Source organism: Lycium ferocissimum, chromosome 8, assembly GCF_029784015.1.
Source record: "Lycium ferocissimum isolate CSIRO_LF1 chromosome 8, AGI_CSIRO_Lferr_CH_V1, whole genome shotgun sequence".
In the NCBI taxonomy this organism is placed as follows: Eukaryota; Viridiplantae; Streptophyta; class Magnoliopsida; order Solanales; family Solanaceae; genus Lycium; species Lycium ferocissimum.
In genome coordinates, this window is record NC_081349.1 from 43,686,859 (window position 1) to 43,712,277 (window position 25,419).

The 25,419-nt window shown below is 33.9% G+C and overlaps 3 protein-coding genes and 1 pseudogene across 5 annotated transcripts; 2 read left to right on the top strand and 2 right to left on the bottom strand.

Annotated features, from left to right (window-relative positions):
- Positions 1 to 622: 622 nt before the first annotated feature.
- Positions 623 to 6,289, bottom strand: LOC132066395 (katanin p60 ATPase-containing subunit A1-like). The gene is given in 8 exon segments (XM_059459716.1): positions 623 to 1,077; positions 1,698 to 1,785; positions 1,894 to 2,043; positions 2,811 to 3,055; positions 3,692 to 3,883; positions 3,985 to 3,987; positions 5,203 to 5,520; positions 6,257 to 6,289. Coding segments are annotated over 8 exon segments (1,311 nt in total). The 3' UTR covers positions 623 to 795.
- A 4,726-nt stretch (positions 6,290 to 11,015) lies between these two features.
- Positions 11,016 to 21,563, top strand: LOC132068555 (putative threonine aspartase). 3 transcript variants are annotated; one of them, XM_059462181.1, is made up of 11 exons: positions 11,016 to 11,249; positions 12,744 to 12,794; positions 13,745 to 13,912; positions 14,034 to 14,118; positions 14,805 to 14,886; positions 16,459 to 16,585; positions 17,735 to 17,904; positions 19,607 to 19,770; positions 19,982 to 20,102; positions 20,208 to 20,312; positions 21,038 to 21,563. In XM_059462181.1, exons 2-11 carry the CDS (start codon positions 12,755 to 12,757, stop codon positions 21,122 to 21,124), a joined length of 1,149 nt encoding a protein of 382 aa, XP_059318164.1. In that variant the 5' UTR covers positions 11,016 to 11,249; positions 12,744 to 12,754; the 3' UTR covers positions 21,125 to 21,563. The 3 variants fall into 3 exon arrangements, with proteins under 3 accessions (XP_059318164.1, XP_059318162.1, XP_059318163.1); XM_059462179.1 differs by having other exon boundaries at positions 13,759 to 13,912; XM_059462180.1 differs by having other exon boundaries at positions 11,017 to 11,249; positions 13,759 to 13,879.
- A 624-nt stretch (positions 21,564 to 22,187) lies between these two features.
- Positions 22,188 to 22,313, bottom strand: LOC132069029 (U5 spliceosomal RNA; annotated as a pseudogene).
- Positions 22,314 to 24,188: 1,875 nt separating this feature from the next.
- LOC132068556 (putative ripening-related protein 1) lies at positions 24,189 to 24,956 on the top strand. Its single transcript, XM_059462182.1, has one exon. The coding sequence runs from the start codon at positions 24,216 to 24,218 to the stop codon at positions 24,801 to 24,803; it is 588 nt and encodes a 195-aa protein (XP_059318165.1). The 5' UTR covers positions 24,189 to 24,215; the 3' UTR covers positions 24,804 to 24,956.
- The last annotated feature ends 463 nt before the right edge of the window (positions 24,957 to 25,419 follow it).

Genomic DNA, 25,419 nt, shown 5'->3' on the forward strand with positions numbered 1-25,419 from the left:
AAAGAGCAAGCAGAGCAAATGATTGACAGAGAAGGATAGAACAATCACATGAAAGGCTATAGGGACCAGGTTATTCCAGAAAGTAACCTTGGTTTTAAGCTCCAAGACTACAGTTGGTTTAATTTTAGGAAATACTCTTCGTTGTCTAACCGACTCATGCTTATTATCTAGTTAAATGAGAAACCACATCATAAGCAAAAAATTCTGAGAAATTTGAATGATCATAAAGACATATCACTACATTATATCAAGCTGCCGTATCATACTTAATAAAAAAAAATTGCTCATTTTTGTAAACTAACTTAACGTGATAACATAAAACTTTATACATTATCCGTAAACCTAAACATATACTCCCTCCGTCCCAATTTATGAGATATAGTTTGACTAGACTTAGAGTTTAAGAAAGAGGGAAGACTTTTGAAATTTGTGGTCTAAAACAAGCCATAAATATTTTAAGGATAAAAGGGGAAGTTTTAAGTTATATTATTTCTAGATATAGAAATGTATCATTCTTTTTGGGACATACTAAAAAAAAGTGTATCACATAATTTGAGACAGAGGGAGTACTAAATAAAAGATGGTGCTCGATCTTTCACATCGTTCCCAAGATTTTCTTTGATACCCCATATAACAGTAGCAGTGTCATTGATATTACAAGCTGAAAATCATCTAACAAAAATAGTTCCTAAAATATCTGCCCACAGCACGAAAATTGGAGGACTCTATATCATAGTTTGTCCACAAAGGTCAATTAGAAAGAACAAAAAAAGAAGCACTTCTAAACTTGATCTTCTATGTTGATCCAAATTCTGAATACCATTTCTCAAGTCGTTCAGTGTCCCCTGCAGAAACTGTGGGCTGTATTTTATCTAAAGCTTCTAGGAAGTCATCCATCGTAACTGGAATTTTCAGAATCTCTTCCTTGGATATTTTCTTAATCTCATCTGCGGTTTTCCCTGCTATCTTTCGTCTCATCCCATTTAAAGAAGCATCTCTGCAGATGTTTGTTAGATCGTCTCCACTGTAACCTTCTGTTTTTCGTGCCACTTGATCAATATCCAGCCCAGGAGCTAACTGGCATTCAATTTTAGAATCAACAAAATTTTCGAGGAGCAATAATTATAACCGGACACGAATCTAGGGCAGTTCAATCGAACACATTTCTTTTGCGGAAAATAGCAAAATTTATACAATATAATCAGATCACACTCATTTTGAATCCACTAACTGGATTTCCCTTAAACAAATGAGTAGCAGTTCTCCATCACATCTCAAAAGCAGAGAACATAATTGAGTTTGCTTTCAAACCGCAATGTAACAAAAGCTTATGTATAAAATTCAGACATCACCCTTCCTTGTAATTTTAGTAACTTAAAAGCTCTATTGAGATGTAACCAAAAGGTCTGTTTATTCTCTTTTTTTTTTTTTTTGGGTTTTGAGAAAGGTAACAACTAACAATAGAAGGTCTTTTATTTTTTTATTTTTTATATCCTAATACTGTTATATTAATAATCAACGGAAGCAATACCATAGTATAGCTTACTTAACTAGCTAGTTCAGTTATATATATGAAAATTTTCTTTGAAAGTCAGCAAATTTTCAGTCTTATTCTTTTGAGTAGAGATATATGATGATAATATAGCAGAAGAACAACTTATAACAAGACAAAACCAGCCGAAACAATGATAGCTTACAGCGATTGATCTTAAGTTTATATTTATAAGCTCCTTGCGGCTCTTAAAATCAGGAAGTGGGATGTAAATCCGCATTTCTAGCCACCTCCTACAGTAGCACATGAGTGAATCACCAATTAAACAAGATCAAGAGATGATCAAACCAAACACAAACCAGAATAACATATTGACTAGGAACATAAGGAGTAAAGTTAACCTTAGTGCCTCGTCAAGATTCCCGGGGAAATTTGTTGCTGCCAAAACTATCACCAGTTTACCTGATGTACTATTAGAGTTGTTTAATCCATCGATCTAAACTAGAAGTTCAGACTTCACCCTTCAGGATGTTTCATGCTTATTAGCAGACCTGAGAAACAGCTTCAATGTATTATAATTAAAACTAAAGAATTATAAGCTTAACACACCAAAGAACCTTTTATGCACAAATTAATGTTGATTGTTGAGCACATACATAAATGTTATTGGGGGATGTATGCAAACAAGGAAAGAGGAGCAGGACAAAATATTTAGAGGTTTATGCAGTGACGTTATACAAGAATCATACTACTTATAATATAAATTACAACATCTTAATGATAAAACATCAATTGGTGACCTGATAAGATAATAACTACTATATGCTATAGATATGATCTAGCAAATAACAATTTAAACTCACTGCAAAATAGTAATTGCATTGCTCAGATGCATTAATTGGTAGCTTGATAAAAATCTCTATGGTCGGAAAACGCATACATGCCAGTATGTATCAATTCAGAGCAGACTTAGCTGCTCAAGTGAAACTGCAGTATGATTCAGTTTTGATAAAACATACACCATTATTTTCCTTCCTACTGGGTATTCTTTTAAGTTTTAAACTTCTCTGCTCTCTGCAGCTCCTTTGCAAGGCTTGGATAATTAGTAGAGGCACTTCACTTATTTATTTGGGAAAAAGCAAGAACAAGCTGGTCATCTCTCTAGTTACTAGGATTTGTAAACCCGTAACATATATCTACATACACCTAGAAGTCTAATATATCGAACATGCTAGGAAAATAAACCTTACAAGACAATTAATGAGAAAAATACTCAGCTGTCACATGTATATTTAGAAAGAAGACACTATATAATTACCCTCTGGCACTGCAAAGAGAATCAATCTCATCAATGAAAATTGTAGTTGGAGCATGAGCACGGGCAAGGTCAAATAAGCAGTGTGTCAATCGTTCACTCTCCCCGTACCATTTTCCACACAAGGAACTACAAGAAACACTCTTAAATGTTGTCCCACACTCTGTAGCAACAGCTTTGGCCAAGAGTGTTTTCCCTGTGCCAGGAGGACCAAACATAAGAATTCCTCTCCAAGGTCTCCTGATTCCCTGCAAGTAACATTCATATACAAGTTTCATATTAAGTCTATTTGTTATTGTGCCATGTAGTTACAACATGCTCATAGCTGCAAGTCAGAACTTGTATATTAGCAAGAAATTGCAACTTCCATTGGTTCAGATTCTATCCTCGTTACGTGACTGACAAATATCTGAGATAATTCAGTTTCAACAGCAAAAACTATTACCAGTTTCTTTTCTTAATTATCTGCGAGGACCATATCCTCCTACCTCTGATGAACTGTTTGTTAACAAGGCAAAATAAAAGGAAATATGAAGTGTGTTTGGCATTGCCGGAAGTCATTTCCCTCCAAGGAAAACATTTTTTCAGGAAATCAGATGAAATGTTTCAACTTCTTTCGGTTTTTGGTTGGTCAATATTAAAGATTAATAATAATAAAACTAGCAAATTCGGAAATATTTTGACGAATATTTTTAGAAGTAAGATTAAATAATAATGTCTAAATGTGTTAGCTGGAGCGATTGATATGAAGTTGAAAGTTAAGATAGTCATAAATTAAAGAAAATGATGAAAAATATTTTCCTGAAATATTACTTCCGTTGTACCAAACATACACCCATCGTTTATTAGTATGCTAATATTCAGAATCAACTATCTCACAGTACCTTGAAATACTCAGGCATCAACAGTGGGAGTACCACTGCTTCCTGTAAAATCCTCTTTGCTTCACTTAGTCCAGCAACATCATTCCATTTCACCTCTGGATTTGTATCCAATATTTCCTTTTCAAGCTTAGCAGCCAATTCAGGATGAGGTCCATTGTACTTTCCTTTTGACTTAGCGACTTCTACAGCATTCTGATAGTTGTAAGGAAGGGCAGTAAGAATATTATAAACAACTTAAGGTCTCAGCTTAGAACAACTGTAACAATACATAGAAAATTTGATAGTTTAATTACATCCTACAATAGGTTATAATACACTGATAGTTTACAGAAATTTACACTGTCATTGTATGAAACAATGAAAAAGTCTTATTTTTAACAGCAAACAATTCAGTCTATCCGAATGTCATATCCATTAATAAAGTGCAATATAATACAGTACAAAACGACACATTATGTGTAACAACCATCCAAACAGACTGTAAAGATTATTTAAAATTGGAGCTCTGTAAATTACTTGCCCAAACTTCGAGAGTTAATGGTCAAAAACACACCTGAACTATCACTTTTTCGCGAGTTTCACACCCCAATTATCATCTGTTCCCTTTTCTTACCTGCACTATCACCACCTAAATATACACCTCAAAGCTAACTAGGCCAGCTATGCGTTGTTCACTTTTCCTGCCTGAACTATCACCATTTATGTATTAAAACACAACTCGAAGTTGACTAGACCAACTATCAGTTGTTCTCTTTTCATCAAATAGGTGTTTTTTAATACATAGATGGTGATAGTTCAGGGAAGAAAAGGGAACAACTGATAGTTGGATGTGAAATCGCGAAAAAGTGATAGTTTAGGTGTGTTTTTGATCACTAACTCTTATTAAAACCCTAGGCTAGAGCCTCAAATCCAAATTAAACTGATCTACATACTAATTGAGTAACTTTGCCTTAAAATCATGTGACATGAAAGGCTTAAAAAAAAAAAAATACTCCCTCTGTTCCAATTTATGTGATATTTTTCGCTTTTTTAATAGTCAATTTGACTAAACTTTGAAGCTAAATTAGATTAGATTAACTCAATATATTAAAATTAAAATTTATATATTTGAAAACTACGCATAATACATAAATAAGCCCTTAAACTTGGCCTCAGCTGGCAAGTATGCCCTCCAACTTTGGGTCTGCACAATTAGACACCTCAACTTATTTCCACAAACACTCAAACTTAAAAAATGGTCATCTAGACACCTCCAAAATTATGTGTCACGCTAGCATTTGTGTTTACGTGTTCAACTTTATACAAGTGGAGGTTCCTACTTGTGCACGGCCAAATTTGGAGGGCATACTTGCAACTTTTCTCATATCAATTTGGTGAAAAAATACATGTTAAAATGTTGGTCAAAGTTTATGCAGTTTGAATCTTGAAAAGCGATAGAGGGAGTAGTGTGTGTATATATATATATATATATGCATGTTGCTGAATTGGAGCATTAATAGCCGGCTTTCCACTGATCCAATATTAGTTTTATCTAAGCCAAGAGTATTGAAGTCATGATCAACGTTACGAAGACCGTCCATGTAAATGCGAGTAAAGCCAGTATAGCTTACGCCTTTAGAACCAACTAAGAAAGAGCTGCAAGTAGCAAAGTATAGTGAGAGGGAAGGTGGAACTAATTGCCATTCTTTATTTAATGATGGTGGAACAGCCATGATCCATGCTAACACTTCCGTCATGCTTAGATGTTTATCTTTGTTAATGTCAAACTTGTCGAAGATTTTCTTCATCTTCTCCTCTTTGCTGTTGCATGAGCTGCACGTACCTACCACCTTTTTCTTCAATACAATTGTAACATAAACAAATTTGTTAACATGCATGACCAAAGGCGGATCCAAGATCTACACTCTATGGGTTCAATCCCGATATTCTTGGCATTAAACCCATTATATTTTTAAAGTTATGGGTTCATATCTATTATTTATTACAATTTTAGTAATTTTTTCCACATAAATTTATGCTACGCATTGAAAGTTAGGGGTTGAACCCCATCTAACATGCTAGATACGCCTCTGCGCATGACTATATATAATTAATGTTGAGTTAATGGTAAAAAATACACCTGAACTATCCTTTCCCCACCAGTTTCACATATAAATTTTTGTGTTTTACCACTAACTCTATAATGCTTAGCTTGCTAGAAATAAACAATGTTGTTAAAAGTACTACAGTATATATAATGCTTGCTAAAAAAACAAGGGTTTAGGGGAAGAATAAGAAGACTTGGGGTTTTTTAATTTAGAGTTATGTATAATAATCGAAGAATGAATTTGGGGAAGAAAGCGGCACATATTTGTATTTATTAAGTTATGTTTTAGTCACAAAAATATGATCCGAATTAATTAAACCAGTGGGAAAAAAGAGAGGTTAGGTTAGGTTATGTTTTGATAAATAGGCGGTGATAGACAAACACGTGATAGTTCATGAAACTCGCGAAAAAGTGATAATTCAGTTGTGTTTTTTACTATTATCTTAATTTTAATAGAGGTCGACTGAAAGTCATTATACCTGAACGTTTTCGGCCTTCTGTTTTTTCACCATTGTAATCGAGCAGTACAAGTGTTGATTTGATATTTTCAAATTGGCCGGCTAAGAGGTATATATAGTGTGTGTGTGTGTGTGTTGTTTGGGGGGGGGGGGATGAAATTTGGTTTTGAGTTCCAAAAGGAGTTGGATTTGTTTTTTTTATCCCACAAAAAGTTAATTCTTGGTTTTTGAATCCTAGTTGGAGACTTGGAGTTGGATTTTGGTCAAGAGAAAAATATTTACTATTTCTGAATTTCATGGCTTCAGTTTCCCTCTCTCACTTCTTCAAAACCAGGTTAAAGACAAAATTTAAAAAATAATTTAAAAGTAATAAAACGAGTTTGCTAGTTTTAAGGACAAAAATGAATCAAAAAGGTAACTGAACAAGTATTTTTAGCAAAATAGATGAACAAAGAATTGTGGATCTTTTGAGATAGTTTTTGGCCATTTTTTTAACTCACTCTGTGAAACCCTAGCCCTACTTAGTAGGCGTTTGGCCATGCAATTTAGAATCATTATTTCATATTTTGACTTCAAATCAGCGTTTGTTTATGAAATTTGCACAAAATATAAACTTCAACTTCATATTATTATTTCAAATTCAAATTCTCCAAATAGTAGGATTTGAGATTCCAAATCATGACTTCAAATTTTTCAAAATGTAAAACTTGACCCATAATTTATATTTTGTAAAAAAAAAAAAAAATCATAAGTTGGTAGATATATTTATATCTACCAACCATTTATATCAAATATTAAAAAAGAATTTGTCAGTTGATAGTATATTTATAACAAATTTACTGTTACATGCTTGACGTGGTAGCAAACTTATAACAAATTTACTCTTACATGATCGGGAAACACATGTTCGACTTGAAGAGATTGTCCGCATCATGCAGGAGGATTATATTAAAGAGTATTTATACTACAACTCATGTTCAATTTTTCTTTTTATTGAAATAAAGTTCGATTAGTAGATGTCGTATTTTTTAGAAAGGCTTTTTGGTAAACGGCGCTATTTATACCTTATTGCTTTTTATTTGGTAAGATTGTATAATAACTGGAGAGTTTTGATAGTTTTCACAACTTATGAGTTTTCCAGATTTACGAAAAAAAATACAACTTAAGAAATTCAAATTACATATCCAAATAAAATTTCATCTTCAAATCAACCTGATTTTATAGGATGATTTCAAATCTTGTCGCGAACGGAGCCTTAGTAACACCTTCCATTAAATTTGACATTTTTAACTTGTACCATTAAGTTTTAAGGTTTAGGATCAAAGTTATAGATTGTTTTTATACATTAAGGATAATTCTTGCTAAGCAAGTATATTGGGGTAAAAAAACAAATCAACCCTATACATTAAGGACTATTTAGATAACTTTCCCAGAACTTTTAGGTGTCGTTTGGTAGGTAGCTAAAAATTGCCCTCCGCGGATTATATTTCCTAACTAATTTATTCCACTTCTTGGGATTATTTTATACCATCTAAAAGATGGTATAAAATAACAGGATAAGTGGGATAAGGGATATCCACTTTTTAAGTTGGGATGCATTTTATACCTTGTTTGATACAAGGTATAAATTTATCAGAATAAATTTATACCCTACCAAACGTGGACAAAATTAATCTATGATATCGAAGATTTATGCCCCTCCCAGCGACCCCTTACAAGGAAGTGGTCCGATTTCTTATTCATTCCTTTCATTTGTTTAACCCCCGTTTGGATGGTTGTAATTTTATTTTGTGAGTCACATAATCAAACTACTTATGTGAGGTCATTTCTTTAGTTGACAAGTGGACACTTGCTTGTTTTAAACATAAAACAAAAAAGGCAATGTTAAATTTAATATTTTTCCTTCCCTAATTAAAATGTTTCGGTAGAAACATAAAAAGAAATAAAAAAACTTAAAATGTTGTAAAAAATTTGAAAATTCAATAATGGTAAAAAAACTTTTCATTAGGTAGAATTTTAATTGCAATGTTTTAGAACCTTTGCTTTCACTATTTTTTTATTGAAATTTTAAAATAGATTATTTCTCTAAAATTTTAATTATTTGATCGAGTATTCAATTGCCAAATATTAACAATCATAGACAGTAAAATCTATTTATATGTTTATAAACTAGTGTTGGTTCGTATCATGCAAACGTCCTTATCTATAACTATATTTAATTAAAAATCATATGTACATTTAACATTTCTAAAATAGATGGAAAAAGCAACTAGAATTTAATTTAACAATAGAAATTCACACATGCAATACTACCTGGGTGGTTATTAAATAAAAAAAGAAAGATAGGATATCAATAATATCTAAAACCAAATTTTGAGAAATTAACGATGATTATTTTGAAAAGTTTTTTCACCATTATATAATAGATATTGATGATTACATATTATAAAGTAAGAAAATAATATAGAAAGATCAATATCATAGAAACCACTCTCTAACAGCCGATATTTTAAATTTTTTATTTTTTTCCTTTTGCTTCTAGCTAAGAAAAATAATTAAAGGAAAATGTGGACTTTAAACCCATTGCATTTTTTGGTTTTATGCTTTAAAACAAGTAAATGTCTACTTGTCAATTAAAGAGATAGCCTCACATGCGTAGTGTTGATTATGTGACTCACAAAATAAAATTTCTCGTTTCCCGTGCTTCATTATTGTATTGTTTTCTGTAAAATCATGTTTGTTTTTCATTATTTTTAAAATTATGTTGTATGGTGTTGTAAATCTGTTGTAATCCCGTGGTTATACAATCATAATTTTTTTAACGGAAAAAGGGCCATCTGTTTTGAACTATGGAAAAAAACAAATATATCGCTCGTTATATTTTGGGGCCAAATATCTATCGTTTATCTAATTACAAATATACCCTTCCGTTTTTAACGGATGACACGTGTCATCATATTATTACCTATATTAACAATTTTCAAATTAATTAAAAATTCAAGCAAACTCATGTTACCTTCGCCGCCACGCATTGCCATAATCAAAAACATATTCACCACCACCCCGCCACCACTATTTTCCGCCGCCACCTTTTAATCACCATAGATTACCACCCCTCACCGCTAAAATTCATTAATTATTTCATCGGCCGTTACCAACCGCCCATTGAAAACCGACAAATTTTGCTAGGAGTGCTTCCTTTTTCTCCATCTTCCTGTTCGTAAATGTTATCATCAATAACTCCGCTGATGAACTTGAATTAAACGGATCAACCGTTTACCTTTTCATTATCACCTTAAAAAAGAGAAGAACAACTCCGATTCATCAATATCTCTTTTGATAAGGAAAATCATTTAGATCCCACATGGTTCTCTAAACTCAAAAAATCCAAATATCCCAAAACTATAAAATGGAAATTAAACCAAATTTCGAGAAAAATTTTGCATTTTTTTTTTTTTTCACCATTATATCTTTTCGATGGGGTGGGCATGGGTGTGGTAATGGGTAATGGCTATTTGCTAAAAAGGAAATAGCCATTTCTTGTTCTTTTGGGGTGGTTTTAAAGTGGTGGTGAATTTTTTGACTTTTGCCCGCTAGCTAAGAAAAATAATTAAAGGAAAATGTGACTTTAAACCCAGCTTGCATTTTTTAATTAATTTAAAATAGTTAAAATAGGCCAATAAAGATGACACACGTCTTCGTTAAAATGAGGTGATATTTACCACAAAAGATAAAATGGTAAGGATATATTTGACTTAAAGATATAAGCCTGATATTTAACCCTTTTTCAATAGTTCAGGGGTATATTTGACCCTTTTCCGTTTTTTTAACCATGAATTTTATAGTTTTTGTATGGTTACGTATTTTATTTTTTCATTATACCCCCACCCTACCCACTCATCTCCATCGCACCAAAAACCACCCCGCTCCACCCTAACCCCTCCATCACCACCCCAACCACCCCAACAACTCCCGCCCTCTGCCACCCACCAACCCCACTATCCCACCCCACAACCACTCACCCCCACCCTACCACCCACTAGCCCCCTCCCCAACCCAAAACCACCAACCCACCTATTAAACACCCTCACCCATCACCTACTTTTTTTTTAAAAGTTTCTATTTTATTCTTTTATCTTAGTTTTATTAAGACTTAATGCACATGCGCACCCCTAAACTTTCCTCTTTTATCTATTTTGGCACCCCAACTAAATATTTTTCCTATTGAACCCACTGAACTTGACTTCAAAGTGTGTATCAAACACAATCCGACTTACACAACATATATGGTGAGTTTCATTTTTTTTTTAACTCAAGTACGGTTGGCACAAGACCCTACAAATTACAAAATTAAAACTTAAAATAACTGAAAATTAAAACTTATTTTACAAAGTGAATCAAGAATTCACATATGAATACATCATTAGCATAGCATTATCTTTATCAACATAGTCAAATTCCATACATATATTAGCTTAACTTCCAAGGATGCATCATGTGAAATGTTATGTAAGTCGGATTATGCTTTTGATAACTACCTGTAGAGATCAAGTTCGGGGGTTGATAGACAATGACTTAGTGAAATCTTGCGTAAATGAAAAAAAGGAACAAGTTTAAGAGACCGCATATGCATTAAGCCTTTTATTATTAATAAATATATATAAACTAGTTTGTAATTAAGGGTTAAAGAGTATTTTAATAAATTTACATGTTATTATACGATACTGATTTATTAATACAGTACAATACAATACCCAAAACCATGGGTAGACCATCCGAACAGAGACTAACTTTCCTGGATATTTTCCATTTATTAACCAACTATATAGTCTATACCGGCGATCGAAAAAATAAAATAAAAAAAAGAGTTATGGCAACTGATGAGACTCTCTCAACTCCGACATACTTCGTGGCGGTACACGTCGGCGCGGGATATCACGCGCCGTCGAATGAGAAATCTCTCCGTTCCGCCATGAAAAGCGCGTGTCTCGCCGCCACTTCTGTTCTCCAAAAGGTCTCTCTCTATACTTTTCTTTTTAGTTCTGATTAAAAAAAAAAAAATGTACAACTCTTTAATCTCAATTTTACACGTGACATGCTAAGACCACAAAAAGAAAGGGCATTTTGGTATATTCCATGAAGATTCAAAAGTTTATCTACTTTCTTAAAAGTCCGTGTCAAGTCAAAACCGGATAAAAAAATTAAAATGGAATAATTGAAGTTTTAACTTCTAAAAGTTGATCTAATTTATGTGGCACTTTTTGCTTTTTGAGAGTCAATTTCATTAAATTTTGAAGTTAAATTGGATTAGATTAACTTAATATTTTAAGATTAAAATTTATATATTTAAAAAATACATGAAAAGTACTATATTTGCAACTTTTCTCATATCAATTTGATGAAAAAGTACATCTTAAAATATTGGTCAAAGTTAACAGCTTGAATCTATGAAAAGTGTCGCGTAAATTGGGACAGAGGGAGTAATTGATGTGTCACAAAATGAAGAAAGTATTTAGTTGGAGTAATTGATGTGTCACAAAATGAAGAAAGTATTTAGTTATCTTTTCCCAATTTGCCCTTGCCATATCCCCATATAATTATGTCAACCTAAAAAGAAAAGAAAATGATAATTAAGAGTATATTAGTCAAAAGCCCTCTTAACTTTTAGGCATTAGTGAATTTTTTAATTCATGTGCTCAAGCTTAAAACCTTAATTATTTTGAGCCGGAGGGAGTATTTAACTATAAAAGCGTGCAAAATTTCAATTTTTTTTGGATGGTCGTTACACATGGTTTCATAATGTAGGTATGGTATAGTATATTATTGTATTGTATTGTACACAGGGGTGGATTTAGAGGGTGGTGAGGGTGTTCACCCGGCAAAAAATTACATTGTATGTATAGGGTAGATTGTCCGTGTTTATGTATATATATTAACTTTTGAATATCCTGAACAAATGTAAAAGATTAGTTCAAGCGGTTCAGGGTGTTCAAAATTGTCTCTAGTGTCCTTGGTTCGATTCCTAGGGTCAACATTTTTTTTTATATTTAGCTTTTGTTGTTTTTCCGAACCCCCTGAGTGAAAATCCTGGATCCGCCACTGATTGTACAATAATATTATTGTATGCTTTTATAGTTAATTACATATGCATATTGATCCGTGCATTCAACTCCAATTATATACTCCTTTCTTCCCAATTTATGTGACACATTTCAAGATTCAAACGAGTTTTTCTTTGACCACGATTTTTTCAAATTTCTTTAAATATTTTGAATTGTAAATTACTATAGTACTTTTTGCCTAGTTTCCAAATATGTAAATATTATGTCAAAAAACTTACAAATTCTATGTTTGAATACACGAAATCCAAAGTGTGCCACATAAATTGGGACAGAGGGAGTATGTAGTTGATTTTTAGTCTTTTATCTATTTTGAATCGTAAATTTTGCCAAAAAAGCAACTAACTTAATATTTTGGATCCGCCCTCTTTGTGTTGGTTTACTTTCAGGGTGCTGGTGGATGCATAGATGCTGTTACCGCCGCAATTCAAGTATTGGAGGTACTTCAGTAACTTCATACTTCTCTTTCTGATAACCTTATAGTGGAATCTGTTTTCGGTCATGTACTTTTCAACATCTGAAGACTACATGAATGTGTTATAGAATCTTGTTGAGAATTACGCACATTTATCAAATTTGTGACGCATTATAATGCAAGGATGTTTTCTGTTAGTCAATTTCTTAAGAGGTGAAGAAATTTAGATAAAAATGTGGTGCTTGTAGCATAAATAAAATCTGATGGAAAGATGGTCAGATAAGTGCAAAGTTCCATAAAATAGGCTCAAATTGTCTTGACATTGATTGTTATGTTCGTGGTTAAATCCTGGTTAATAACTAGCTTTAGCCTTGAGATGTCAATAAGTTGGAGAATAAGCTTTTTTAATTTATAATTGTTGGTCTCTAATTGAATGTCCTATTTTGAAGTGGCTTTGTTATTGAAATGGTTAACAAAGAGTTTAGTTAGAAGGGGTGCATGTGGAGGCACTAGTTACTTTTGATCTTTAGAGAATAGATTAAGGACGAACTGGTTTTTGGAAGAGAAAGTGTCACTCTAATACAGGTTTCTTGTTGCATAGTAAAAAAAGTACCTTTATTGGTAAAACGATGAAATTAGTGAGTAGCTCTGGACAAAGCTGGGTATAATATTTGGGACAGAGCCACAGAGGTAGTAACAAATTTTACTTGAAATGTAATTATTATATAAGTTAGTTGCAATCTATGTCAAAGTTGATTGAAGAAGGTATTCAATTACCGAAGAATGTAATAGGGTGAAAAGTGTATGATGCCTGATGAGTCACTTGGGGCAAGTTTGTTTCTGCTGTTCTATAAGCTTGTAAAATGTCGAAATTGTATTAAAGTTTGTTATAACTTCTCAAAAAAGAAAAATTGCACAAAAAAGTCTCATTTCTGAAGTCTTAAAATCCCTTTCAAGCATTGAGTGTAGGTGAAGTTATATTCTTGCAGGATGATCCATATACAAATGCCGGACGGGGTTCAAATTTGACAGAGGATGGTCACGTGGAGTGTGATGCTAGTATTATAGATGGTGATTCTGGAGCATTTGGTGCCGTGGGTGCAGTGCCAGGTATTCTCAGAGACAATGATCATGTACTTCGAGGTCATGCATTGGCGATGTATTCTAAAGTTTGTCGTTATTGCTTTAGATTTAATACTCTAGTTCTTGTGGCATCCATTTTGTTTACTCTTGCTACATCTTCTGTGAAGTTAACCATTACCAGGTGTCAGAAATGCCATTGAGATTGCTGCTTTGTTGGCCAAGGAACAGATCTCTGGTTCTTCACTGCTTGGACGAATATCTCCAATGTATACTTTCCTTTAGATGTCTTGTAAATAACTCTATATTTCTTTGAAAAACCTTTAGATATTGCCTTTTGTATTGATATATAAATCGTCAACCTTTTTCTAATATCATGAGCAATATGAATGCATCATTGGCCAACTATATTTGTTTAAGAATCAAAGAAATTGGAATTTGCTAAAAAGGAAGCGGGTCCAATAAACTTATGTGGACCGAAAAAAAAAATTAGTTGAGAGACGTGTCTGTCAGTTTTGATGCATTTGTTATTGCAAATTTCTCATTGTTCATCTATATGATAAAAGATGTTTAATGTTTTACATTATTTATCAATGTTGACTACTTTGATTCCATTGGCTGAACTTTTTTCTTTTTAAATCTTAGGGGACATAAACACTAATGATGATGAAAAAATTGTTTTTAGAGCTCTTGTTCCACTCATTGCATCATTCCTTTTTCAGAGTTTATTTATAGATAGAAGTCCATTACTTTGTGTCTTGTTTGACTTGTTTCTTTTGAGCTGAGGGTCTATCGAAAACAGCCTCTCTACCCCGTAAAGGTAGAGGTAAGGTCTGCGTACATCCTACCCTCCCAGACCCCACTTGTGGGATTACACTGGGTATGTTGCTGTTGTTGTTTGTTTGACTTGTTTCTTCGTCCAACATTATATGCTAATGAAACTTTTCTGGTCTAGGTTTTTAGTTGGTGAAGGTGCCCGTGCATGGGCGAAGTCAAAAGGTGTTGTTTTACCATCAAGTATAACAGAGGCTGACGAGGTAGAATACACTCTTCTTAAATGTGGATTTTTTTTTCAATGCCAAATACTGGTAATTAGATTATGTAAAATATATTGAAGTGTGTAACCATCTCATCTAAAAGCTTAAGCTATTAGAGAGAGTAAACTTTTATCTACTTATAATTATCTCTAGATGCCCCCTCATGTGCAAGCCTGATTCTTTATGATGAGCCAAGCACGTGAAAATTATGTTTAATAATAATGGGTGCAGTGAGACTCGAACTTAGGACCTCTGTCTGCTCTGGTACCATGTTAAAGAAAAATGACCTTTAGCCTAACTCAACTCCACAAGCTAGTTTATGAGGTGAGGATTGTCCAAGTTCATATAAAGAGACATTCCCATCCCTAATGAGCCGATGTGGGACTTAATAATAATATTATTATGATAATTGTTCCTTCAATTGGATTTTTTTTTTTTTGGCTTACTCATATTAACTTTGTAGTTTTTGATTTGCAAACTCCAGTTGTTTCACCTCCTTGAGTTTGAGAGCAAGAAGGCATGTTGAAATTCTAAAGGAACATATTTATGCTAGATTTGTCTAGATCCATTTTTAGGTCTATATTAGTTGTATAGAATATTTTAATGATTGTTTAGTAATCGAAAATCTTGATAACTGTAAAGTGCTTGTCCTTGTATTGAGGTATATCCAAAAACGAGTAAAAGTAGGTAACAAAAGGAGAGGGATTGTTGTCCTTTATTAGTGAGGGCAAGCAGCTATTTATTATTATATACTCTCATATGTTTATCAACCAATTGAATAAAAGTTTTTTTCCTCCTTTCATTATGACATCTAAATATAGTTGAAAAGACTAAACTTTAAAAATTACGACACCCTAGATTAACTCCCTTTGGTCTTTCTTAAAAGTTTAAACCCAACTTTATCACGAGTTTTCACTACTCACTTCAGCTATTTGTGGAGCTAAATTGGTTATCCATCACATTCCACTTTCCTACTTTTTATCTTAATTGGTTCTGTTGAAGTGTGTGACCATCTCCTCTAAAAGCACACATTTATTTACTTACATTCTCAACACTCCCCCTCATGTTCAGGCTTGATTCAATTTTATAAGCCAAGTACGTGAAAACTCTTTTTGATGAGGGGTGACGCCGTGACGTTGAGACTCGAACCCAAGACCTTTGCATGTTCTGATGCCATGTTGAAGTGTGTGACCATCTTATTTAAAAGCTTAAGCTGTTAGATGTATGTAATTATATCCTCAACAGCTTCCTACTATATGATTTATTAATTAATGCTTGAAATTTTTCTTTAAATATCGACTTCTCGGGTCAGCTAATTGCATTTTAAGGCTAAGATTATTAATGGACATTCTTTTGCCAATACTCTAAGTTTGAGGGTGTCAATGACACTTTAACAGTGGGAAGATATGTATATAATTAAAGGGAAGCGCTTAACACTTTTTAAGCTAAAAGAGAGGTCTCTTGAATGTCAATCAACTAGATGGGTGGTCTATCTAATTGTTTGATTTTCCTTTAATCAGTATTCTTAGTTTTTGCCTTGAAGTATTCTATTTATTTTTGATACGGAGACAGTGGCTTGTGACCGAGAAGGCAAGAACCCAATGGAAAAGATACAAAGCAATGCTTGATGATGCCAAGGCTGTTAATGATGCTTCTGACATGAAGATGACTCATGCTAAGGAGACTAATGCAATATCTGGTAAGTTGTAGCATATTGTTAGTCAAGGTCTTTCGACTTTGTAAGACATATTCTCTATGTTTAAGATTTTTCTCGGATTTCCTTATCATGATGTGGGGAAACAAATCGACATCTCGATATGATACAGCCCTTTCACTTTTAGTTGGGAAAGAACGGCGAAAAGCCAGAGAGTGGACAAAAGTACTTATCTCTTCCAATTTATGGGACATATTTTGAATGGCACAGAGTTTTAAGAAAAAACTGAAGAGTTTTGAAACTTGTGGTCTAAAACATGCCATAGCATTTGTGTGGCTTGAAAACTTTTGAAACTTGTGGCCTTAAACTGTTAAACATGCCATAGCATTTTTGTAGTTATAAAAGCTTCTCATTAGAGGTAAAATGATTAAGTGCAAAATCAGTGGTCTCCAAATTTAGAAGTGTTATTCTCTTTGGAACAGACTGAAAAGGAAAGTGTCACATAAACTGAAATGGATGGGGTACCATTTTGAGTTCTGATGAAACTGGCATTACATAATATGAGGTCTCAAGTGTCTCAATTTTGCATTTAGTTAACATTAGGCGAATCTTTTTTTATTTTGTTTTCTGAAAAGGACATTAGGCGAATCTCAAACCCTCTGATAAGTTGTATCCTTAGAAGTTGTTGCTGCTCATATACAAGATTGTATGTTTCTAGTATATGAAATATTTCCCTGATATACAATTTGCAGAGTCTAAAAGATATCCTCTACGAAATTTTCGAAGTGTTTCTTGTGCTTTAGGCTGCTTGTTGACTATGTTAGTGACCATACTATCTTTGACATAATTGATATCTCAAGTAGTCTGAATTGAGTGGAGATGGATTTCCTGTGATTGTGCATTTTTGTCATAGGGAATGACTCTAATCTTCTGCAAGCTACTTAGATACTCCAGGGGCATGATATATATGCATTTTACTTTACTAGAAACTTGCTTAGTCAACAAGGTTTGACCAAAAATAAAATGCTTCCATATAAACAGTATTTTCTTGTTGACATATTCTTGTTGGCTGGACCATCTTGGTTTTCCAGTAATTTTTCATATTCAGTAAATATTAGTGTATTGTTAGTTTGCTTGTTTCTCTTTCCCTCTTCCCGGTGTATGCGTGTCTCATACATGTGCATTCTTTTTCAGAAGTAGAGAGCCAACCATCTGATCAATTGAGGGGAAATGGAGTGGGTGACCAAATCTCCTTGCTAGATGCATTAGATGAGGATTTAATTTCAGACACTGTTGGGGTTATCTGTCTCGATTCGGAAGGACATATGGCTTGTGGAAGCTCTAGTGGTGGGATAGCACTGAAGGTGATGCATCTAGAAATGATTTATAAACTTCTATCTAAAAAATGATATATAAACTTGAAGATTTTACAGATGTTTCTCTGCCCGACTTCTGCTTTTTTCTGGTATACCCATATATGTGCTTGTTTTGAATTTATACACTTGAAGGTTTCAAAATAAGAAGGATTGAGACTGGTGCAGTTTTATCTGGGTGTTAGTTACTTCAGTTGGTGGTGGTGGTGTTTTGAATTCAGGCTTTAAATTTATATGATGAAGATTATGAATTTAAGATTATAGGTCACGGGTTCGAGCCTTGGAAGCAGTCATTAATGCTTGTATTAGGGTAGGCTGACTACATCACACCCCTTGGGGTGCAACCCTTCCCCGTACCCCGCTAAACGCGGGATGCTTTGTGCACGGGGCTGCCCCTTCAGTTTTTCTCTTATCAGTAAGATTACCTTAAGTTGTACTTAGAGCCTGAATATGGCTGACACTGCTGTTCGGACCTGGAAAGTAGAAAATTCTCATTATGTCATAGTATAAGTGAAAGGTTGTAATTGAACACAAATGCTGTTCTTGAACAAGGGGGTTGCATTTGTCAATGCATATGTCTTTTGGGAAAGAACCAGTTATCCATATTGGTTTTCTCGGTAATTCTAACAAGACAGAATTGTCTGTTGATCAACATTTTCAGGCAGTCTCTTCTCCTTCTGTGTCGATTTTTAATGGTCTTGTCTATCTAAGGAGTTTCTGAGGACTTCCATCAAGAACCAATGCAATTTTCTGGTCAAGCAGCAAGAGCTAAAACACCCCAATGCAAAGCTAATTGGTGTACCCTCTAGAGAAAAAAGGGAGGGACAAAAATACGACTCACATTTGTTAATAGATAAGAGTTAATAGTGGTGGATAGTGAGCATAGGGCCAAGCAAGCTAAAGTGCTAACAACACTGAGATCCTTGAAGTTGTTTATTTGCATCTTCTCTATAGCTAGATAGATATACACATATTGCTGTTGAACAAATATAATATACACATATTTTCCCATCTTCTATACCTCTGCTGCTTCTACTAAACTTCTTAGTATTGGTTAAAGGTTACTACTGTGTATAAATTAGCTTTGTCATTTCGTTGGATAGTGAGAGGCTTTACAAAATTGTTTGCGGCCTGAATTTGTCCTTTTAGTTTGATATGAGCTGCTGGCTTTGTCATGTTCACCCTTTGAATGATCAGATCGTTTTCTCTTACCCTCCTCTCATTTCTTCTTCATAGTTCTTCTGTATATCCTTTTCCTGCACTGGACTCTCTGCTCTTGACTGACTGCTTGAAAGGCTTATTTCATGCTTCAACTTTACAAGTACCATTTAAGTGAAGATTGAAGAACTATGATATAATTGAATGAATTAGTAAGTTGTACCACAGTTTTGGTTTCCTCCAAGATGTTTGCTTCTGGTTGAGCTTTGAATTTCTCTTTTGCTTGCAGTATTCATACAATCTACTCGGAGTGTACAGCTTTCTTGCTTTCGATGTCTATTATTTCCTTTAGCCACCTAAATTGTTGTGAAACTTCCCTGGTTATAAATCTTAATGTATTTGCAACAGCAGAAGTCCTTTTCCATTTTTTCTTTATATAAGTTGATACATTCTTTGGTCCTTTTCCATTTTTTCTTTATATAAGTTGATGCATTCTTTGGATTGCTTATTTCTTCAGTCTTTGAACTTTTAACAGGTAAGTGGGCGTGTGGGTCTCGCAGCAATGTACGGTTCCGGTTGTTGGGTATCGTCAAAGGGACCTTTTGGAGCTCCATTTTTAGTGGGATGCTGTGTCAGTGGTGCTGGAGAGTACCTAATAAAAGGATTTGCTGCTCGAGAATGCTGTATTTCGTCATCACTGTATGTTTGCCTTGTACCAAAGATACTTTTTTCCCATTTCTCCACATTACTTTTTCTCCCTATTATTAGCTGTGGCCAATACGATTGTTGATTTCCTTTACATGGAGAAAATTTTACCATTGTTGAATTTGTGGACTTTAACATGCACATAAATCATAATCCATCTCACATTTCACACTGGAATTTGATATTGACCCGTTTCTTTTTGCAGGTCTCAAGCTGGTCCATCTTCTGCCTGTAAAAAGGTTTTGCGAGCTGTTCAAGAAAACAGCCAGTATGGCGCTGAAAGAAGTGCTGGATTCCTTGTAGTTCAAGCAGAGCCTCCAAGATTGGTGAGGCTGCCAGTGTTTCCTTATCTCTCTCTTTTCCCATGCTTTTATCTAAAGGAAAGAAAATAAAGGAACTTACACATTGGCTGGCAAATCCATTGTCCATAGGTCGGGGGCAGTTTGGCTAAGTTGGAAGCTGTTGAGATTGCAGCTGTTTACTCTACCTCATCTTTTGGAATAGGTTATTTTGGCAGCTCTATGGATAGGCCCAAGGTATCATAAATCTGCATAAGCTCACATTTTATGCAACACAAAACCTATTTTTTGTGTTTAAGCTGATGGTCCTAGTTAAGTAATCGTTTCTCTCTGTGTATGTGTATGTGTCTGTGTATGTGTGTCTGTTTGCGAGGGGTGAGGGGAGCAAAGGCAGGAGCATCTGCATGACAATCCATTATGTTGCTTTAATGATAATTAGATTAATTTGGAGCAGGTTGGCTAATGGTCAAAGTTGATCACTGAAAATATAGATATCCTCGTCTTGGAACTTTTATTTTCAAGGAGAATCCCATCCTCTAGACAGATATCTGTTTGATTGGTGGAAAACACGAGAGATTAGTTATATACTTTTTTGAATTGTACAATACCTTTGCCAATTGACAAAATTTGTTACTAGTATGATCAACAGCCAATCTTCGAGCTTAATAAATTTTGAACCTAGAGAACTCAAGTTCGAGTTTTGGATTGGTGATGGGGTTGAAAGATGATAAGAGCCTGTTCATACACTTATCATATAATATAAATTGTTACAATTGGTTAACTAAAAGGAACCAGACATTGCTCAAATCTAGCTTTGCTTTGATATGTTAGGAGAGGGCTTTCAATTTTGCAGATCTCACACAGCTTTCACTGATTCTGTTCTTCAAAATACTAGTACTTTTTATAACATTCAACATTTTTAGCCGACCATTATTATAGTTATCATTGTGAATCTTCTACAGGTTTCAGTGCTTAGGAGTAAAAAACAACAAAATAAAACTGGAATTGATGAGTTTGCAGCACGAGTCAATCTTGTGGCCAAGAAATAGTAGTGTTGCAGCTGGAGAGCACAGTGGCATTGGAATAAGGACTTTCCATTTCAATGGCACCATCACTGAAACTAATTATTCAATCAGCTAAGAACTGGAGAGCACGATGTCCAAGATACGGCTGAGGCCACTAGAATGCAGTTGAAGGAATGATAAAAACGTAGTTGAGCCAAAAGGAATTAAGGATTCAAATGAAAAAATAGTTAAGAGATTGTTGCAGACATGATCAAGTAGAACTGATTTTGAATTTTGCTAGAAATGTTGCAACTATACATAACTCTTATTAGTATTTACATTCTGAGACATTCATTTCTGTCTTTGGTTCTTGCGGAATATGTTCTGGTAGCCTTGTGTGAAATACATTGTCCGAAGTCATGTACATTAACAAAAATTTATTTGATGAATGGTACAATAACCAAAACAAGGTTACAAAAGGTAAGGCAGCGGCTGAGAATTAATCAATTTAGCAAGGGAACTTCCCATTCTTTATATGCGTTTCATTTTTTACGATAAAACTACAAACTAAATTTATTATTCTTCGTAGTTGTTATTTCTTTCTTCCTTACTCTTTGTAAGTTTGTGCAAATTTTCTCAAATCAGTATTTCCTTCTGATACACAAAAGCTTTTTTTCAAATTAGAATAGTAGAATTATGTTTTTTAATTTGTTATAAATTATTTTTTTGTTTCTTAAATTTTAATATAAAAATATGGAGGATTCACTTCATTTAGATGAATCCAGAGGTATTATATCTGAAGTTTCGCCTTACATTTTCGAGTGAGTAAAGAAATTTTCAACTTACTTTTTCAAACAATGCTAAAGACTTTTCTTTGTTAATAATGTAGTTTTGCCAATTTTAATAGGTCATTACCCATAGTAATAATTCTCTATATGCCATTAAATCTAGTCATATTTTCATTTGCAGACAAAGAAAAACTACAAACTGGTATTGGGCAAGGTCTACATCACCAAGTAAAGACTTTCAAGTGTTATAATATCAAATCTAAACACTTTATTACATTTAATTAAAACATGCATAAAAAGTTAAAATTAGAATTGTAGGGGGCACTCAATAAAGAGCACCCCTCCAAAAATAGGCGTATGCCACTATTTGTAATGCGCACACGGTATTCTTTAGTAAAAAGCGAAAGAATAGTTCCCCTTTTCTCGAATTGGTCCATTTCGAGTTGGCCCATTCCCCTTCGACTGGTCATCAAAGGAGAAGAACTGAGAGAGTATGCTATGTGTGGGCTTTGTTTTTCATTCATTTTATATTGTACGAAGAACAAGAGTACAAAAGTAATAAGAGAGGCGGCTATGAAATCTGCTGCTCTGGCCGCTGTTCTGTTACCCGGTCTTGGTGGCTTTGTGCTCACTGCGTGGCTGCGTGGATGTAATGCAATAGCTTGGGAGTGAGTTAAGAATAATTATACAAGTTATGAAAAATTATACAACAAAAAATATAAAAAATAAAGCAAATTATTTCAAATCTAACACGAATTATAAAATATTAATATAAAACTAATTTTAGGCGTTAAGATTATTTTGCACGTACAACTGCAAGAACCCAATTGCATAAAGAAAATTAAAACGTTTTTTTTTTTTTGGCTGAACGTTAACATCATGGCTGAAAGTAACACTAACTGAACGAGGTAATAATTTTCCCAAGTTTAATTATGAATCCACAATTTACAAGGCACGCTTTTAATTGATTTCGGAATCACATTTATAAGTAGTGTATGTTTTGTCTTTGATGCTACATATGTCATCACCAAGAAAGGTTGTGGTCAGCGATAACTGATATTCATTCTTAAGGAGTGCCGAGGTTCGACACTGCAAGATAGAATCGCCTTTATTATGAAACGCTTTACCTTAGACGTGAAACTTCCTCCAAATTTAATCGAGCGTCAATAGTACAGGTACTGGACACTGGAACTGCGAGGTGTTTTCAAGTTCCAATATCCTGTAGTTAGGTTTGTTGTATGTTAAAAAACATGCCCTTCTTAAATTGATGTCTCCATCATTTTCATCAACATTATAACTTCTCTTGTTCTGCCGTACAAAAATTCCTATTGGCATGAATTTTTTCCTGACAAAAAGACAATATATTCCCTCCGTCCCACATTATTTGTCCACTTTTCTTTTTATGCACCCTTTAAGAACTCATAAATAAAAATGTAATTTTACTATATTACCCTGGTCTCTCTCCAATTAATTGTACTCTAATCAATATTAGTTACTTCAAAAAACAAGTAATGTTAATGGAAAAGTAGGAAAAACTTAATTAATTCTATCTTGACTTTGTGAATGGACAAGTATTTTGGGACGAATATTTATAGTAATGTGGACAACTAATATGAGACTGATGGAGTAATTTGGAACCAAGGATGGTCTCTATCAGCTTAACTAATTAACTCCCCACTCTATAACAATGCTCTCTTGAACACACGTATCTCAATCGTATACTTCTTTTTTACTTGGTTATATCAGCTCTTGCATAGTTACATTTGGCTTTTAATACTTTTTCCTTCTTCTTTTCAAATTTTAAATTAAGCTGGTTCTGACATTCTATCTTTAGTACTCTTTCCATTCTAGTTTATATGTTTTACTTTTAATATTGAGATGTATCAAAATGTTTAATTCCATTTTAATGGTTATATTATAGTATAAACAACTTTCAAGATGTGTTCAATCATATGAATTTTCACTATCAATTTAATGTTTTTCTGCTACTATCATACGAGTCAAAATAGCATATTAAAGTCCCCATCAAAAATCAAACACTGTCACATAAATAAATAAGACGGAAGATGGGTTGAGGGGCAGCTCACTTGGTAACAGTGAAATGTACAAAGAATCCCCAACACAGATTCAACTTAGACTAACCTTGTTAGATAAAAACCAAGCATCTTCAATAAAACAGTTAGTTTGTCTTGGAAGATCACGAAATAACTGTCATAATTAATCCATATACAGCTGGTAGATACTTGTGTCGGACAATTTCACACTATAAATAGTTCTGCTTGTTACCTATATTATACCCCTCTCAAAGACAAGCAAAACAAAAGGAAAGATAGAAAATTTAGAAGAAAATGAAGAAGGGCATTAGTCCAAAATTTGCCATTCTCATTCTCACTATAATTCTTGTGAGTACAGTAATTTCATCTGCCATGGCACTACAATCGTCGTGCAACCCTAGCGTGAAGATTAAAGGCATAAAACCACCACCAGGGAAATGCAAAATAGGTTATCAATCAGAATGTTGCAAGCCTGGAAAATCTTACACCACTTACAAATGCTCCCCTCCTGTTTCTGGCAAGACGAAAGCTGTTCTAACTATAAACAGTTTCCAAAAAGGCGGTGATGGTGGTGGAAAATCCGAGTGTGACAACAAATACCATTCAAATAACAAGCCGGTGGTTGCACTCTCAACAGGTTGGTTCAGTGGTGAAAAGAGGTGTATGAAGAATATTACAATTTATGGGAACGGAAGGCAAACAAATGCTATGGTAGTGGACGAGTGTGATTCCACAATGGGATGCGACGATGTTCATGATTATCAACCACCGTGTGATAACAACATTGTCGACGCATCCAAAGCTGTTTGGAAGGCATTGGGAGTGCCTAAGAAGCAATGGGGACAACTTGATATATTCTGGTCTGATGCTGCTTCTTCTTGATTTTAAATTTATGTTTTTTTCAAGATTAATGAACAAGATCTAAATGTGATAAAGCTTATGTAACTAAGCAAAAGCAAGCAAATAAAAGGCTAGCTGATGAGTAAACTGTTTTCAGTTGTGAATCTTATGCTAGAAAGTAATCCTGCTATCTTCTTTTCTTAATCTAATTGGGGCAAAAGAGAAATCTAGTTTAGAAGTCAAGTAAAGAGTACTTTGGATTTCAGAGAATGATAAACAGAGGGCACCAGGTATAAAATTCAAATGAACCTATAGGCTTATATTATGACAATATCATCATATTAGTAGCCTACATAGACAAAATTGAAAACCATAATCAAGGAAATAACAAATGACAAGGGCCTGCAGGAACTACAATTGCCATAAGGTAATTATAAGTAAATCTTCATTATAAGTGAACCCTCGAATGTGTTCAAAGATCTTGAAATGATCTTCCAGTTTGGGGAGAATTTGCCAAACTATACTGCTGGCCTCGGGCTCCAAACTGATGGTGCCACAACATAATGGAAGTAGATGGTCTTAACAATTAATCAAATGAATGAAAGCGAAAGAAATTTTGCGCTATTGAGATAGTTGAAAAGGAATATAACGATAAAAG